Source organism: Phocoena sinus, chromosome 6 (assembly GCF_008692025.1).
Source record: "Phocoena sinus isolate mPhoSin1 chromosome 6, mPhoSin1.pri, whole genome shotgun sequence".
In the NCBI taxonomy this organism is placed as follows: Eukaryota; Metazoa; Chordata; class Mammalia; order Artiodactyla; family Phocoenidae; genus Phocoena; species Phocoena sinus.
In genome coordinates this window covers 7653215-7671552 of record NC_045768.1, presented here as the reverse complement: position 1 = coordinate 7671552, position 18338 = coordinate 7653215, and the positions used below count along the sequence as shown (strand labels likewise).

The following is an 18338-nucleotide window of genomic DNA, read 5'->3' as shown; positions in this document are numbered from 1 at the left end:
GCCCCCTTTCCCTGTCCACCCAGACGGAAGTGCTGGTGGGGACTATACAGCCAAACTACCTTCTTTTATTGGATTTTGAGTAAAAACACCAACCATGTCACAGTCTCCACACAGACTCCTAAAAAGCGTAGCAGATCTAGACCCAGACAGGGCAGCTGTGGGCCGCTCCCTCCATCAGGTTTTGAGGCGGCTTGAGCGCCGGGGTAGTGGGTGTTGAGCGGGTTGGGCTGTCACCTTGCTGGGGGTTTTGGCTGTGTCCTGGGTGCTGGGCTGCGTGGGTGTGCGGCCGCCGGAGGTGAACAGAGCAGTCAGGGCGTTCCGGGCGTTGATTGCACACCGGCGGCTCACGGGCCTGGTGGTGGGGCTGGGCTTCTTGGCCTTCTTATATTTCTGGACACACAGAGTGCAGGTGAGGCCAGGCTTCCTCCCCACCTGGTGTGCTCCTGGCCAGAGGCTGCTTCCCCAGCCCAGTTGAGACAGCGTCACACATGCTGTGTGACCCTGTGTGATGTGCTCAGCCTCTCTGGGCCAGAGCTCTAGAGCTAACAGCCCAGCCCTCAGCACCCACCAGAACAACTGCAGAGAGACATTGGCCCCAACGTAGCTCTGATTCCCTTTGTGGGAAGAGCCTCTCACTGGGGGCTGTACCCAGGGGCTGAGGCCAAACACAGGAGGGAGGTGGCCACTGGCTGTCCCCATCAGCTAGGACATAGTCTTGACTCCCTGGGCAGGGCAGAGCCGGGAAGGGGGCCTGACTCACCTGCAGGTTCTCAAAGTGGGCCAGGGACTTGCAGTGGGAGAGCTGCGCCCCTGAGTTGCTGTGGTAGAATTTGTGGCAGATGCGGCAGATGTAGCCCATCACGGGCACCAGGAAGTCCACACCTGTGGGACAGCAGGGTCTGTGCACTCACATGCCTCACCAGCCAGGTGTCCCCCCTTCTCTAGGGGCCCATTTGCTACCCCTCCCCACCCTCCAGATGGGAAAAGAAAAGAGGACGAGGGGACAGGATGCCTGGCCAGGATGCTGTGGCTGGGATCTGGGGGGTCGCCTGGAGGCAACCTGAGGGCCGCAGCTCCTGCAGGTGGGGTCAGGGCTGGGGTCTTACCATATGCCGTGTCGGGGCTGTAGGTCTCCGAGCCTTTCCACTCCTCTATGGATATATCTCTGGATCTCACCTGGAAACACACACAGGTGTGGGCCTCCATTGGTTCTGGCTTCCCCTAGCCTCCTCCTAAACACAGGCGGGGACTGGAACCCACCCATGCTCTTCAATCAAGGAAGCCCGCCTTGATTCCCAGGAGGTTGTGGGTGGCATGCTCTGAGCCTCTGCACATGCTGATCCTGGCCCCCGAGTGCCTTTCCCAATCTAAACTTTCCAGGTTCAGCTCAATCAGTCCCCTCCTCCAGGAAGCCCTCCTGCTCCCACACTGGCCATAATCCATGCCAGGTATGCCCAACACATCACACGTGTCATTTCGCTGAATCCTCATAACAACTTTCTATGGTTTGCCCATTTTACATAAGAGGAAACTGAGCCCCAGGCACATTAACTCACTTGCCCAGGGTCATACAGCGGGTTTATGGAGGTGCAGGGTAGTGAGCCCTGGTGAGCCCCCAGCCCTGGTTACACTCTGCCATGAGCCCCCCGCCAGCTCCCTAATGCTGCAGCAACCACAGTCTTAGTGGGGTAGGTTTCAAGTGATCAAGGATCCCTTGTCTCACTGGCTGGACATGAGCCCCTTCCACACAAGGCCACGCCTAGCAGTGCCTTGCAAACAAATCTGGCTTTTAAGAATAACGACCACCCCCTGGGCTGTGACCCTTCCTTACAGTCTGAGTTGGGACTATTCTAAGCAGAGGAACAGGCTTATAGAGGCCAAGGGGCTTGCCCAGGGTCATGCCACTGCTGACCGCTGAGTAGCAAAGCTGGTATCTCCCCCAACCTGCTTAGGGCTGGAGGCCACCCACGCAACCTTCCATCCACAGCCCCGTTAGGCACCGCCCCCTGTGGCTGCCCCCTCACCACCCTGGACTGTAACAGACAAGTTCTGTGAGGACAGGGGCCAGAACTTCAACCCCAAGTACCCCTGGTATCCAGCACCAGGGCCTGGCCCAGAACAGATGCTCTGGAAACACTTGTTAAACTGCAAAGCTCCTCCAGCTCCTCGCTCATGGGAAGCAGCAGAGCTGGGGTATTTTTGAGCACGGGCTCTGCAGTCTCGCCTCCTGGCATCCAAGTGGGTGAGATTCTGCCAGGAAAGTGCTTGGTACACGCGTGGCATATAGTAAGTGCTCAAAAAATGTTCACTGCTCTCGCCATCATCCTCATCACCATCTTTCACTGACTTTTCCTGTATGCACCACATAGCTCCCCTCTCCATGCCTTTTTTTTTTTTTTTTTTTGTGGTACGCAGGCCTCTCACTGCTGTGGCTCTCCCATTGCGGAGCACAGGCTCCGGATGCGCAGGCTCAGCGGCCATGGCTCACGGGCCCAGCCGCTCCGCGGCATGTGGGATCCTCCCGGACCGGGGCACGAACCCGTGTCCCCTGCATCGGCAGGCGGACTCTCAACCACTGCGCCACCAGGGAAGCCCTCTCCATGCCTTTATGATGCTGTTCTCTTGCCCTAGGATGCCCTTTCTCTTCCACAAGTAAAAACAGCAGCCAGGCTTTGAAGACCTTGCATATTTCACCTGCTACCCTATAGGTGTCACGATGTATACTTACATATCGTCATATTGAATAGAGTTCCTATTGATGCTAAATCGTGGCAGGCCTTAGTGCCCAAAGATGCCAGCACAGTGCCTCCTGGCCCCTGGGAGGCGGGGTGAGGTCTCTCCTGGGCTGAGAGTCCAGCCTCCAGCCTCCGTTCCACACCACCTCCCCCCAAGCACCTGCTTGCAGAATTCCTCCTCAACCTCGATCTCTTCTTCATCATCGTCGTCCTCCTCCTCTTCTTCATCGCCCTCAAAGCAGCCCACGGCATCCACCGTGATGAAGTGGTCCTCATCTTGGCTGGCAATCTCCTTCTCGAGCATCTTCAGCTTCCCAGGGAGTGGGTGAAGGCTCAAGTCAGCTCTGGGCAGCCAGGGTGCGACACCCCATCCTCCCCACACCCCAGAGAACTCCAGTCCCCCCGGATCTGCTGTGAATTTGGACTGGAATACACCTCAACTTGCTGTGTGGCCTTGGCCAAGTCTCTACTTCCCTGGGCCCATGTCCTCTGAGGGAGCTGGGGTTACCTCCTTGGCTTTGTCCTTATGCCCCTGGGACTTCACATGTTCCACAAACTTGCGGGGGGTCTTGAAGTAGCGGCTGCAAACAGTGCAGAAAGGCCGCAGGGATTGTTTGGCGATCTGGGGACAGGAAGGCAGGCCAAGTGGGCGGCGGGCAGCATCCCCAGGCGCAGCCAGGCAGGGCCCAGCGAGACCTCGCCTCCCACTTGCAGGCCCACCACTTCTGTAATCAGCTGGCTGTGCTGCACAGAACACAGGCAAACACATCCCGTCCCTGTGCTATAAGGAAGGACGACAGATGGAAACAGAGACAGGACCGTCGGAAGACAGGGAGAGAGGGCAGGCACCTGAGGACCCCACGAGCCCCGAGGCTGAATGCAGGGTGAGATGGTGCCTTGCCCACACTGGACAGATGGGGAAACTGAAGCCCAAAGAGGAAAAACGTGACTGACTCATCACGAGTTATGGCCACGCAGTGACAAAGGCTGATGTTTGCTTTCTGCTCCCAACCTGGGCTCCCTCCTCCCCAGCCCTGGGCTTGGGCGCCTTCGCAGCAGGTGGGCCCTCATACCTTGTGGTCCTGCGTCCTCCGGTGCTGGATCAGGTCCCCCATGTAGTAGAGCTGGCAGGTGTTGCACCAGCGCCTGGGTGGAGGCTCTCTAAATGATGACAATCAAAACAAGTACAGTGTGACACCGCATTCTTGCTGGAAAGACAGCAGCTCTTCCAGACGCTCCATAAACGGAATGCAATTCCAACAGAATCGTTTTTTTGGAAACTTAACAAAATGGTCCTGAGGCTCATCTGGAAGAATACTTAAATAGGAATAAGAGAGAACTTGGGGGGAGAAATGAGATTTAGAAGCATCTGGGATACCAGGAGGCCACCAGGACGGTGACAGAACTGAGGATATCTGCCCTGGAGATCTCTTATCCTTCAGTTTAGATAAAACCTCCCTTTCCCAGAGCTGTTCTTCCACCTCCCCCCATTTCTGGACCTGTCCCAATCCCAGGTAGCCAGGCCCCCCTCTGGGACCCCAAAGTGCCACTGCTACAGCATTTTCCACAATGGATCGGGAGGACCTGATCTCTTCTCTGCCCTCACTGGACTGCAAACTCTGGGAAGCCAGGACACCACCCCAGCATCCCCGGGGCCTGGCATGGGATCAGCCCAGAGTTTCTGACTGTGTCAGAAGGACACACAGCCTATCGGAAGGACTGCCACATTCTGCACAGGGCCAAGTCCAGATTCAAGGGCAGACGTCATCAGAAGACAGTGTAATCGGAATCCCCTCCACCTGAAGCTTGTTTATAGCTTGGGCTACAGCCCTGCAGTTTTCTTCCGTCACAAGATCTTTTTTTTAATTAATTAATTAGTTTGTTTCTTTAATTTTTTTGGCTGTGTTGGGTCTTCGTTGCTGCATGCGGGCTTTCTCTAGTTGTGGCGAGCGGAGGCTGCTCTTCATTGCAGTGCACGGGCTTCTTTCTCATTGCGGTGGCTTCTCTCATTGCGACGCATGGGCTCTAGGCACGCAGGCTTCAGTAGCTGTGGCACGTGGGCTCAGTAGTTGTGGCGCACGGGCTTAGTTGCTCTGTGGCACGTGGGATCTTCCCAGGCCAGGGCTCAAACCTGTGTTCCTTGCGTTGGCAGGCAGATTCTTAACCACTGCACTACCAGGGAAGCCCAAGATCTATTTTTATATTGAATATAATCAAACTCATTCTGCAAACGCTATTTTGGATCCTGTTCTAACTTGACGCTGCATCACACATATGTTTCCACATTATCAGAAATTCCCTAGAATTAGTTCTACCACCAAGAACTAATTCCCTAGAATTAGTTCTACCACCAAGTGGATAAGACTTAAACTGATCTGACTAATCCCCTAGTTTTGAATAGATCATTTCCAACTAAATTTTTTCACCATTGCATTAACTCTGCAAGGAGCAACTCTGTGAGTCACCTTTCTCCTGTCTTTATGATGATTTGGCCTAAGTATAACTCCTAGGTCAGCAAGCAAAGGGAGCCTTAAGGCTGGAGAACATCCTACAAAGCCACAGGGAAGCTCTTCTCTTAGTGAGAACTGCCTATCAGAGACACAGAAGCCTTTGGAGAGACTGCTTCCCGTCACGCAGGAGATGCAAGCTGAAGCTACCCGAGGGCCCTTCCTGTCCCCTCACCCTATGCAGGGAGCTTCAAGCTGTGACCCTCTATAAATGCTCATGGCACAGTCCCCGACCATTGACCCAAGGCCTATCTAGCCTCTGAAAGGGTCTGATTTGGCCTCCACAGGACTTGTTTCATCTTGTTTTAATTCTGAACTAGCTGTTAACATTTTGAAATTGGGAGATTCACATACAAATCTAGGTTTCTAGATGCCTCTGAAAAAGCAGGAGGTCTGGAGCTGAGTGGCAGCTGTCCTCTGAGACACAGCCCATATCCCGCAGGGTGTCCCGAGCCAGCACCATCCTGTTTCTTTCACTGATGATGCCTCCCAGCCCCTGCAGGCCTCAGTGATTGCCCACAGAGCACCCCAAGAGCCAGTCCCAGACTCTGGGAGGGCTGACATTTCTGATGGGCCAAGTCCCCACGACAAAGAAAGGGGGTGACCCAGGGAAGCTCTAACCTCAAGCCACAAGATGAGCAGATCCTGACCTTCAGGCCCCCGTGGTTGGGGTCAGCATATATGCCAGGGGAGCACGGTGTCCCACAACCCACTTCCCTCCCACATACATGGTCACACTGTTCCTGCCTGGATGTAACCTTAAGAGACTGTCTAGCTCATGAGTTCCTGCATTACACCCCTCGTGAGGCCATTTTACAGATAAGGAAAACTGAGGTCCAAGGCCACACAGTTAGTGGTGTGACGAGGTGTCTCAGGGAGGGCAATGCTTAACCCAAAAGCAGACCTTGTGGATGGTAGATTCAGGGTCCCTCTCTGCCGGGGCTGGCTTGCGAGACCGCCTACCCCCCTACAGTGGCTCTGAGATCCCCCACTCACTGGTCCTCTCGCTCCAGGACATCCCGGGGCACAGGCAGCAGGGACAGGAGGCAGGCTTGGCTCATGTGCTGGATCTCTCCGAGCCGCTGCTGGTGCTGGGCCCCCGACATGTGGTCCTGGAACTCCTGCAGCAGGCGAGAGGAAGGAAGGGGCATGAGAAGTGAGCCCCAGAACGGTGGGCAAGAGTGCGGCCCGGGGAAGAGGCCTCCAACCTTAGCTTCATGCTCACCCCACGTCCACTGGGAGGCCGTTTCTCTTACAACCCTGTGTGGGCCAGAGAAGGATGGTGAACGGAGGCACGGAGTGAGTACACGCCAGCCAGAGCCTCTGCTCCCCCTGGAGACTGAGCGCCTCCAAGGCAAGGAGCAGTCTGATCAAATTCCAGGTCCCCATGACTCTGCTCAGGGGAGGCACAGAGGGACGAAGGTAACAATAGCGATAGTAATAATCATACCAGTATGATGCTGTTATTAATGCTGCACTCGCTCTGGGCCGGGCCTGGGGCTTATGACTTCAGTGTCAAGTCGCTGAATCCCCAGAACTTGCCAGTGAGGTGGGTTCTATTTTTTTTTCTAGAGGCGGGTTCTAAATGTTTCCTCCTCTGACACATGCGGAAACCGAGGCACAAAGGGTGGAATTCACCTTCCGAAACCCACATGGCCAGTCAGGGCTGATTTGAACCAGGTCCACCCAACTCTAAAATCCTGCCCGCTTGGCTGGCCAAGAAATGTTTTGTGAGCAAATGTACAGCTGCTGGGGGTGGGGCTTGAGGGCCCATGTGGCCACAGAGGCAGCCGTGGGAAGGGCAGGCTAGGCATCACATACAGACCCCAAACCCTCCGCCCGCCCACGTGACCTCCCCACCCACCCGCTGGGGGCGGTACCTGCTGGCTGCTGCAGCCGGCCTTGCAGATGTAGCAGAAGAACTGAAGGGCCTGCTTAGAGGGCGTGCTGGCCGCCGCAGGGGTGGCAGAGGTAGAGTCGCCGGACCAGGGCCCAGGTGTGAGGGGTACGGTGCTAAAGGCCCGGCTGTCACTGCTCTGCAGGATGGTGACCTTCAGGGAGCCCCCGGCACCCCACACCTACACCGGAAGCAGGAGCAGAGCTACCACCAGCTGGGCGCTTACAGTGGGCCAGCACCATGCTAAACATCTAGGGGCCCTCCTGACAGCCCACTTTACAAGTGGGGAAACTGAGGCTCTGAGTTGTCAGGTGATTGCCCAAGCTCGCTCAGCCAGGAAGCACCACAGTCAGGATTCAAACCCGGGTCCGCCTCACTCTAAAGTCTACCCACCCCACCCCCGACGTGACAGATGGAGACGCATGAAGAAGGGAGGGGGTTTGGCCAGGAGGCAGGGCTGGGCCCCGAGCCCCAGGCACAGGCTTCCAGCTGCGCTCTCTCCGCTGGAGCAACGTTACCTGTGGGGGGCTCTGGGGGCTCTAGTTTCGGGGTGAGCCGGCTGGAAGGGACCCTTATCACTAAAAGTACCTCCAGATCATCAGAGCTAAGGCATGTGAAGGCTGAACCACTGTCACTGAACCACTGCCAAACCCAGTCTGGTCTGCCCACGAACCCAGGTGGAGGGCTGCTGTCACATTTCACAGGAGGGGAAACCCGAGCGCTGAGGGGGTGCACCATGTGGTCCTCATCAGCATCTCTACCCACCCCCAGCATCTCTCTTGCTCTTTCTTCACATTCTCCCACATCCAGGCCACTGGTCAACTCTTCCTGGCTCTCCTCCAGGCCAACCTGGGCACCCACTGGCTCCGGCGAGGCCTCCTCCAGGCCTGAAATGACAGGTGTGCTCTGCTTCCCCAGGGTCCATCTCCCACCTGGGCCCTGAGGGACCCAGGCCCAAGAGCCACCTTCTCTGCCCACATCCAGGACCTTGAAGCCTCCAGTGCAGACGGCCCCGAACCCTAGATCCAGGCCCAACCCTCAGTCCCAGGCAGCACCCAGTCAGGGTTGGACAGTGCCAGGGTAGGACTGAAGGGTTCAGGCAGAGCTGTCCCATCACCAGGTCGGCTGGGAGCCACTGCTCACTTACCTGCTCCAGCTTCCACTGTATCGGGCGGCGTCTCCAGCACTGCAGAGTGAACCGGAACTGGGGCTTTCTCCAGTGCCGGCACTGACACCTGTGGCTGAATCTGAGGCTGTCTCTGGTTTGGCTCCAGTGGCTGCACTGGCGACTGCACTGGAGGTTGCTCCAGTGGCAGCTCCAGTGGCTGGACCCTCGGCTGCGCTTCTGTCTGGACCTGTGGATACGTCTGCGTCTGTGCCTGCTTCTGCAGCAGTGGCTGCACCTGCCTTGGGGACTGTGAATGTGCCTGTGGCTGCACCTGTTTCTGTGGCTCTGCCTCTTTCTGCAGCTGCAGACGCTCCTGTTGTGGTACTAAGTGCTCTGGAGAGGTCTGTGTCTGTGCCTGCTTCTGCAGCTTTGGCTGCACCTGGGCCTTCAATGGTAGCATCTGTGGCTGAGTCTCTGGCTGAGTCTGTGGCTGCACCTGGGCTTGGATCTGCAGAATTCGTGGCTGAAATCGTGGCAGCACTCGAGCTTCCAGTGGCTCAGGCAGCAGCTCGGTTGTCTGTGTCTGCTTTGGTGCCATCAACCGGGCCTGTGGCTGGACCTTTGCCTGCAGCTGCCCTGGGGTCTCCTTCTCTGTGGGCTCCTCTGAGCTAGGAAGGATCAAAAGAAGATCAAATTCAATTGGCCCCAGGGGCTTCCAAGAAAGGCCATGACCTAGGCTCTAGTCCTAGCTATGCCGCGTACAAAGCTAGGGATTTGGACGAGCCCCCTCGGCTCTCTGGGTCCCAGTTTCACCTAAATAAATTGGATCACTTGCTCCCACCTCCCACAGCTTGCTAATATGTATCCGAGGTCCTGTAAGCCTGCCTACCCTCTGCCCACTCTCTGAGGTTCCAGGTTCACATCTTCATCCCTCCAAGCCGGCCACCTCACCTGTCTCCAGGTGGTTCAGTCACAGTGAAGATGCCAGAGTCCGTCTGGCTGAGGGCCTTCCCAGGTAAGGTGAAGAATTAGGTTTGACATTCCTCCAAGCCAGAAACCAAGGCCCTTTCCTTGAAGGATCTCACCCCACCAACCCCCTACCCTGTGCCTTTGCAGGAATCAGGGTACAGGGTACCTGGGCCCCAGGCAGGTTTTCAGCATCAGTTACCTCTTTGACCTTTTAGCTGGTGGCTCAGACGCCACACGAGACTCAGGCTCAGGTGCTACAGTGCGTTTCTCCTTAGTGATGCCATCTGGGCAGTGGGGAGATTCTTGGTCTGAAATGGAGGGCAGGTGAATGACTGCCGTGCTGGATATAGCACGTACGAGCTCCAGGAGGTGGGGCCTGGGCTCACCCCCCCACCCACCCTGCAAGATCCCTGCCTCCATGACCACCCCTGCACCCCACTGCCCTAACCCGCGTCCCCTCTGAAGGGCCAGCAACCTCCCTCCCTCACCTTCAGGTGTGTCTGTTCGGGGCTCTGCGGCTTCCTCAGACCCCTCTGGGGGGTCTGACTTGTCCTCCACAGGCATCGTCTGAGAAGAAGAATCCTGCTTCCTTTCAGAAACCATTTATGATACCTGCCACCCACCCCAGTAAATACTCCCTTGCCCAAGAGCAGCTGCAACACGTCCCCCAGGGGATGACGGGGCCTGGCCCCAGAGAAGATCCTAAACAGCCCAGGAATTCTGTCCAGGGGGTTCCATCTAGCTGCCTGCCGGTTAAGTAAATGCAGGTTTGGGGGATGCAATGCCTTCACGTTGTCCACGGTGCTGCCTCCTGATTCCCCACCCTGTTCTCCACAAAGCAGCCAGAAGGATCCTTCTCTCTCTCTCTTTTTTTTTTGTTGGTCATGCCGCTTGGCTTGCGGGATCTTAGCTCCCGGACCAGGGATGGAACCCAGGCCACGGCAGTGAAAGCGTAGAGTCCTAACCACGGGACCACCAGGGAATTCCTGAGGGACCCTTCTCAAACCTGATCATGTCTCTCATCTCTGTCAGGCTGCAACCCTACCGTGATTTCCCGTAGCCCTGGATGACTCCTTCCTTACCCCAAGCCTGAAACTACCCACCCGCCCCACCCCCCTGCACAATCTGGCCCATACCCCATGCCCACCCCTCCAGCCTCAGCTCTCCCCACGCCCCCCCTCCCCCTCTCTATGTCCACACTGGCCTTCTCTCTGTTTCCCCAAAGCCCCAGGCCTTCTCCCAGAGCCTCAAAGGCACTTCTTGCAGGAAGCCTTCCTAACCCATAGTACAGGCCCCCAGGGGCCCCAGGCTTCCTTTCTGTGGCATTTTTCATAGTCATAATTCATTGGCTGGAGCATTATTTGCATTAAGGTCTCACCACTACCACCACCCCCTCCCCAGCCCAAGATCTCCAGGAGAGCATCTCCAGATGCCTTCTCTGCACCAGTGAGTCCTCCGCAGGACTTAACAGACATTTGTGAAATGAACACACAGCTCCACATGGTTCCAGGGCACCCCAGGAAGCCTTAGGAATCCACATGCAGCTTCCCTCCCTCCTACAAAGCCCCAGGAACCAGGGCTGAGTGCAAACATGCACCACATCAGGACTCCACACCCTTCAGAAACTACCCAGCTCTCACCCTGCACGACATGGGCACTGGCCTGTGAGTCAGGAGGGCTGGACTCTGGGTCTGTCGTGACAGCTGTGCAGTCCAGGGCAACCTCCACCCCACTGCCTCGGTTTTCCCATATGTAAAATGGGGGCAAGGAGGTAAACACTAGGCCAGACTGTGTTAGGACAAGCCCGACCGTAAAGTCAGAGGCCGCCTGGACCCCCCTCTGGAGGGCAATGCCTCCCCTCCAGATGTGGGCTGGCGCCAGAGCAGCCAGAAAAGGAGGGTGTTCCACCCCTCCACCGCCAGATGCTCTCAGGAGTGTGGTGTGTGTGAGGAGCTGCCAGGACGTTCAGGGACAGGACAGCCTCAGGGAGGATATTATTCCCTTTGAAAATCTCTCTGAGGCTTCCTGCTTTTGTCAGGGAAAGGCCTGTAGAGGCTCAGAACCTTCGGCTGGCAACAGTGTAGAGTTTAGGATTTTAGAACATTGTTTTACCCCCAGTCACTTTTCTTTTACTTCTATGTATGGCAATTAATTGAGCTTTTTTTTTTTTTAATTTCAGACAGTGATATAATGTTTCCTTTTTAACTAAATGTAGCAGAGAAGCAGCTACTTCATTTAAAGCTGTGCTATCCCAGACGGTAGCTACTAGTCACATGTACTTGGCTTTTGAGCCCTGGAAATGTTGGAAGCCGAACTGAGACGTAAGCATAAAATATACACCGGAATTTAAAGACTTACTACAAAAAAACAAAAAAAAACGGAATGTAAAATGCCATGTTCATTTTTTATATTGATTACAGGTTGAAATAAGTTTTTAAATATATTAAGTTGAATAGAATATGCGAGTAAAATTAATTTCACCTCTTTCTTTTTACTTTGTTACTGTGATTACTAGAAAATTTTAAATTACATGTATGGTTCACACTTTATTTCCACTGGGCAGAGCTGGTTTAAAGAAAATTGGTAGAATACACCTAAAATGAATACAATGTTATATGTCAGTTACGTATCAGTTTTTTCAAAAAGAGAGAAATATTAGTAAATACTATTAGTAATATTAGTAAATAATATAAATAGTAATTTAAAAAGGAATAAATAATAGTACTGGTGGTGTTTGGATATAGCAAAAAAATCACATCGGGGTTCAGGAATATTTAAAGTTTGGGAAACACTAAGCGAGTCTAACTCCTGCCCCCTTCCCCATTTTACAGATGAGGAAACTGATGTACAAAGAGGGGTATGACCTGCCCAAAGACCAATGTGAGCCAGAGAGGGCAGAGCTGGGCTGATCCCCAGATACACCCTCTCCCATTCCCATCCTCGCCTTCTTCAGTCCAGATACCACTCACCTTGTGACTGGGGGTTGTAGAGGAGGTCCGGGCCTGTTTCTGGGTGTTCCGCCCTGAAAGGTTGAGCTGGGAGGGGTTTATGGGGACCCCAACAGGAGGAGGGCCCAGCAGGGACTGCCGAGTGGCCTGGGGAAAGAACTGCTGTAGATTTGGGGTGGCCAGCTGTGGGGGTGTGAGGCTGGGAGCTGTCAGGTTTGGGGTTGCCAGGTTGTAGCCACGGAGGTTACCTGTGTGTGAAAAGAGGGGAGAAAAGGGATTACAACTGTGGTTGGGTGGTAGAGGCTAGAGTCAGGGGTCAGTCCCCCAAAGCATCATCACAGTTAACTTCCAAGGGGACCCTCCCCACCCAAGGGCAGCCAGAGGGAAGAGATGAGAGCCGAAGACGCAGTCCCACCTGGACCACTGGTGGAGAGGGGGCTTTAGGGCTAGTGTTTTCTCTCCAGCTGGGGAGGGAAGGGGGCCTTTTCCCACCCCAAATGCCTCCCTGGTCAGTGGCTCAAGCACCCCCAGCAACTCTGCTCACCCTCAGGCATGCTTTAGTGTACACCTTAAGGCATGTGAAAGATTCAGCACAGGACCCAAAGGGAGAACCAGCAAGATGACTGGTCCCCGGAATAATAAGACACTCTCCTACCAATAGCAGCTACCCTTCATCAAAAGTTTCCTGGGAAGCAGGCGCTTGCTAAGCACTTTCTATGCGTGGCCTCAGTCACCCCGCCCAGCCACCATCAGAGTAAGCATTATCCTCTCTACTGATGACAAAATAGAGACACAAAGCGAAGGAGTGCCTTGTCCAGGGTCTCTGGGAGCAGCACTGCTGTCCACAGCTGGCTACCGGAGAGGATTCTGGGCGTCTTCCTGACTCCTCCCTCTCTTCACCCTCCCCCATCCAAGCCAACACCAGATTCTATTAACACTGACTCCTACTCCTCTCCTCAGTCTAGCCTGACCCCTCTTCAAATCTCCACTCCTACCACACCCCTTCCTCCAAAGCCACTTCATCCCCTGTGTGAATTTCAGACACAGTTTTCGCACTGGATAGCAGCAAACAGTGATCTTTCAAAAACCACATTCTGACTTCGCCCCTCCCCCTGCCTAAACCCTTCCATAGCTCCCTGATACTCAGGAACGAAGCCCATTCTTCACCGTGCAAGGCCCAGTCCTGCGTTCTTCCCTGATCTCCTTTCTCGCAATTCTCCCCACACACGTGCCCACTTTATTCCAGCTACATGCTCCCATGCATCCCTCAAACAAGCCTGGTCTCTGCCTGCCTCTGGGCCTTTGCACATGCTGTTTCTTCTGTCTGGACTGTTCTACATCCCAATCATCCTTCATTCCTCCCTTTAGGTGATTCTCCTTTGGGAGGCCTTCCCAGACCCTCTCTGTATCCCCAGAGGCCCCAGCTTCCCTGTTCTAAGACCACCTGCACAATTTCCTTGTCTGCTTCCCATTGCCCACCACCTAACCACCCTGCGAACTCCTTAAGGGCAGGTACCTCATCTGACTCAGAGATCCAGCACTGGGAATTGTGTGACCCAATAAAGGACAGTTTAAATCCCTGACCCAGCGCTGGGATGGAGGCACAGGGGTTAAGGGCATGCATGGGTCAGATGTGCTGGGAGAACTGATTCAAATGCAGACTCCACAGTACAAGACCTGTGACCTTGAGCAAATCAGTTTCCCCTTCTTAGCCTCAGTTCCCTCATCTGTAAAATGGGGATAGTAATAGTGCTTGACTCACAATGTTTTATGAGGATTCAATGAGATATACAAGTGTACCTGGTATTTACTAAGGGTTTAATTAACATTAACTTAAAACAAATACATATACACATATGTGCAGAGAGAATGCTAACGAGCTCTTAAAAACAGTAAGATAAAAGGTGGCACACTCTAAAAGAAAAATAGACAAAGCACATGGACAAGTCACAAAAGGAATTACAAATGTTTCACAGACAAATACAAAATATTCAACTGCACTAGCACTCCAAGAAATGTAAACTAAAACATTAATGATATAGCTTTTGCCAAGCAAATTAGTAGATTAGATGTATATATACATATATATATATATATCAAGAGTATAATACCCAATGTTGCCGTGGGCATGGTGAGACCGGCACTGTCATATGTGGCTGGTGGCATTGCAAACTGGTCCAGTCCTTTGGGAAAGCAATTTGGCAATACTTATCAAGAGCCATAAAATACCCATCCCCCCTGACCCAGTCATTCTACTTTTGGGAATCCATTCTAAGAGGAAATTCTGAAACATGATATTCATTCCATTATTTAAAGCAAAAAAAAAAAAAAAAGAAAAGAAAAGAAGTAGAAGAAAACAGCTGAGAAAGTTTAGGGACACAAGGGCACACACCTCCAGCAGAATATTAAACAGCTGTTCAAAAACAATCTTTACAGAGACTTTCAAATCATTTGGTAAATGATCATGCCACTATATTCACTGAAAAAGAAACAAGATACAGCCTTTCACTTATATCAATAACCACAATCATATACAAGTCCCCAAGTTTGTGCCTAGAAAAAAAAGGGAGGAAATACACCAACACTTTAAAGGGTGGTTTTTTCTTTAGGAGTGAATCTGCATATGACAATTTGGGTTTTCTTATACTCTTTTTAAAATATTTCTTTCACTCTTCTTTGAAGAGTATGACTTTTTATTTTGTTTCTGTTTTTTTTGTTTGTTTGTTTCTTTTTGCGATACACAGGCCTCTCACTGTTGTGGCCTCTCCCATCGCGGAGCACAGGCTCCGGACGCGCAGGCTCAGCGGCCATGGCTCACGGGTCCAGCCGCTCCGCGGCATGTGGGATCTTCCCGGACCGGAGCAAGAACCCGCGTCCCCTGCATCGGCAGGCGGACTCTCAACCACTGCGCCACCAGGGAAGCCCGAAGAGTATGACTTTTAAAATGAGTAAGAAAAAGTGAAAAAATATATATACATTGTGGGTCCCTGTGTGTGGTTTTATCTCTCTACTCATCATCTATCATTTATAAGCCAGCTCTCAGGACCATCCACACCCATGTGGTCCCAGGAGGGCTGAAGAGTGATGACCATCACATCTTCTGACCTGACTGCATACCCTGCTGGGAGGCAGGATAGCCTGGTGCCTCAGAACATAGCTCTGTAGTAAGACCACTAATCAACACCTGGGCCTCAGTCTCTTCATCTGTAAAATGGGATCATGAGTGTATCTCCCCTTAGGGTTGTCAGCAGAGTCAAGGAATTGGGTTTGTCAGGGCCTCAGCACAGTGCCCAGCCCTGAGGAACCAGCCAGCAAGCCACAGCTACCGTGCGGGAGAGGCTGGGTCTGAAGATGAGCTGGCCCCACGTCTCTGGACCCCTGGATTACTCCTGCAGGGGCTAAGGTATCGGGAGCAGCTTCTTGTAAGGAAGAGATGAAAGACTGCTCTCCACGTGGGGAAACTCAGGTAAGGACACAGGCTTAACGCAGAGGGCTAGAGACACCCACTCAGAGACCCAGGGGGTCAGGAGGCCCAGGCCTCTGTCTAGCTCAGCCAGAGCTGATGCTATGTGACTCAGGGCAAATGACTTCCCTTCTCTGGACCTCGGCATCCTCATCTGTCAAATAGGATGCAAAGGAGGGTGGTCAAAATAGATCTTGCCATCCATCATATCATCTAATCTGAATGTCAGCAAACTGTGCTGAGTAGCACCCACAGAGCTAACACCATGGCCAAGGGTACACCTCTGTGATCAGACAGACCTGCATTCAGCTGAGCAACTTAGGGACTTCCACCTCCTGGAGCCTCAGTGTCCTCATCTGTAAACCAGGACGCTGACACAGCTCCCTCTCAGGGTTACTGTGTGGATTTGATGAGATTCAGTGCCGTGGGGCTGCTGGGGATCTCCCGCTAAGATGGAGCGAGACAGGGCCCGCAGTCATACCTTGCAACTGCTGCAGAAGCAAAGCTCTCTGCAGCACAGAGCCGTTGAGGAGGGAGGCTGAGTTGGTGCCCTGGAGATTCAGGAGCTGCTGCTGTGGCTGCTGCTGGGGGAGCCCCCTGTGTGTTGAGAGCAGTGTCAGAGGGCTCTAGGGAGAGTCAAACCCTCCCTCCTCCCTGAGACCCCTCACCTCCATTCTCTGCCCCCCTCTACTGCAGACAGAGCATCCCCTTAGGGTGGGAACTGATGACCTCCAGGACTCAGAAAGGGATGCTCCTGAGAGAAAGGGCTGGGAGGAGGTCTTCAAGGCATGGGTCAGAGGGGCAGGTCTGGAGCCGCCCACCCCTCCAGTGGGGAGCTTACCTGCTGACGGCCATGGGCAGTGGGGCCTGCGGTGGGGACTGCTGGAGCAGCTGCTGGAGCTGCAGCAACTGCTGCTGCTGGAGCTGCTGGAGCTGCTGCTGCTGCTGCTGGCTGAACATGGCGGCTGCGGGAAGGGAAGGAGTCAGGCCGGGTCCCCGTCGCCCACCCCCAGCCCGCGGCCCTCACACGCTGCCGACCGAGCTTCACGGCTACCCTGCCGGTCCTGCCCAGAGCGTGCCACGCGTGCGCCCCATCCTTTCCATACACCTCCAATTCCACCAGCAGCAGAGTTCAACCACCCTCCCGCCAATTTCCCCCATATCTTCCCAATAGTCCCTCCTCCAAACGCCCAACCGCACCCTCCATCCCTCCGACTCCCTCCTCTCCGCAGCTCCAGGACGAGCGTCCGACAGAAATACACCTTCCACCCCACCCTTCAGCCTTTCTCTGCGCCAATCACGTAGCGAAGCCAGCCCCTGTCCACTCACACCCCTCTGATACTCCCACCCTGTCCCTTGCGCACATGTTCTGTCAATAACATCAGCGCCGCCCCACCCCCACCTTTCCCTTTCTTCCACGAACAAAGTAGGAGGAAGGCTTCCCTCCACCCTAATCCCCCCCATTCCGCTGAACCCCTTCCTCTACAGAGCCAGCACTACACGTCAAAACCGGTGTCCCCACCTGTCAACGAAGCCCTCGGCCTCCATTCAAGTGGCCCCTAAGGCTTCCGGCGTCCCCCCAGCCGCGCTCGGCCCGCGCACTTCGCCTCCCAGCGCGGCTTTGGCCTCGGGAACCACGCAGCCTCCTCCCCGAACCCCCTCCTCAGTCGCGCAGCCCCCACCGTGGGGGGTGGGCCGCGAGCTCCGGATCGCGGCTCCAACTGTCCCCGCAGCTCCCGGGGTCCCCGCTGCTCCGCCACGGCCTGTCCGCTCCGAAGGCCAGTCTGCAGGCCAGGGCAGGGCAGCGCCCTCTGGAGGACAGGAGGCCCGGGTGCCCACGGCCGCGCCGCGAGATCCCGCCCCGTGCACCCTTCGCGCTGCAGGGGCGGCACCTGCTCGCCCAGCTGCTGGGCGGCGCTGGGAGTGGTTCCGAGCTGCTAGGGGACCCTGGGCAGCGCAGACCTTCTGCCCCGCGTCCTCCGCATCGGTAAGGGGCGGCTCTGAGCCCCAGGTCCGTCTGTCGCCCAGAAGGGTCTCTCGTCTGGCAGGGACATCGCGGGCGACTTTGAGGGGGACCATCCCCAGCGGACCTTGCCGCGGCCGCCACTGTCCCGCGACCCGGAGACCCCGCGCGGGGCTGGGGTTGGAGGGGGCGTGCAGCCGCCGGCTGTACATTCGGGGACCGAGACCCAGCGAGAGGACGGCCGGCACAACGGGGCAGAAGAATTAGCCTTGGAAGGGGTGGGGAGATCGGTTTGAAAGTGTTTTTTTGTTTGTTTGTTTGTTTGTTTCTCCGGTTTGGCTGGGGAGCGGGTGAGGAGGGCAGAGTTTAATGGTAAAAACGGCGCTCATCCTGCCCCGGAACGGTCCTGCCCGCAAGGACCCTTTAATTTCGACTCTGTCCCGCGTCCCGGTGCGCCTCTCCTCGGTCCCTCCACAAGCACTGAGGCAAACAATCCGCAGTTAGTAAGAATAATTCCCTTTGCTTTTTCTGTTGCTCAGAGCCTACCAGAGCTGTAACAGCCCTAGGCAATGCGCTCACTTTGCATTAAGCGCCGACTGTGTGCCACGCGGCGCACGGTGGCGCTAGGGACGCGCAGACTTAAGGTCGGCCCAGCGGAGACCCGAGTATCAACCAGTTACTGCAGTCATGTGACTGCAGTCATGTGACTTTAGCGCTGCCCTAAAGCTAGGGACCGGCTCTACTACAG

At 54.9% G+C, this 18338-nt stretch overlaps 1 protein-coding gene across 6 annotated transcripts; it reads right to left on the bottom strand.

Moving 5' to 3' along the window:
• Window positions 1-45: 45 nt before the first annotated feature.
• Window positions 46-17427, bottom strand: CIZ1 (CDKN1A interacting zinc finger protein 1). 6 transcript variants are annotated; one of them, XM_032634634.1, is made up of 18 exons: window positions 17150-17425; window positions 16469-16592; window positions 16109-16224; window positions 14276-14347; window positions 12186-12412; window positions 9705-9798; window positions 9416-9524; window positions 8579-8915; window positions 8287-8494; window positions 7905-8026; window positions 7123-7320; window positions 6239-6363; window positions 3809-3896; window positions 3244-3357; window positions 2896-3045; window positions 1107-1176; window positions 761-882; window positions 46-390 (listed from the first exon to the last, which is right to left on the bottom strand). In XM_032634634.1, the coding sequence occupies exons 2-18, from the start codon at window positions 16585-16587 to the stop codon at window positions 175-177; spliced, it is 2487 nt and encodes an 828-aa protein (XP_032490525.1). In that variant the 5' UTR covers window positions 16588-16592; window positions 17150-17425; the 3' UTR covers window positions 46-174. The 6 variants fall into 6 exon arrangements, with proteins under 6 accessions (XP_032490525.1, XP_032490527.1, XP_032490524.1 ...); XM_032634636.1 differs by having other exon boundaries at window positions 46-454; window positions 8287-8915; window positions 9705-9783; window positions 17150-17427; XM_032634633.1 differs by having other exon boundaries at window positions 2920-3045; window positions 8287-8915; window positions 17150-17426.
• Window positions 17428-18338: the final 911 nt, after the last annotated feature.

Coding starts and splice junctions, on each gene's coding strand:
- CIZ1 (XM_032634630.1), bottom strand. CDS start 16,587: ATGTTCAGCCAGCAGCAGCAGCAGCAGCTCCAGCAGCTCCAGCAGCAG. Junction 16,225..16,468: donor CTGCCCATGGCCGTCAGCAG/GTAAGCTCCCCA, acceptor CTCAACACACAG/GGGGCTCCCCCAGCAGCAGC. Junction 6,364..7,122: donor CCGGCTGCAGCAGCCAGCAG/GTACCGCCCCCA, acceptor CGCCTGCTGCAG/GAGTTCCAGGACCACATGTC.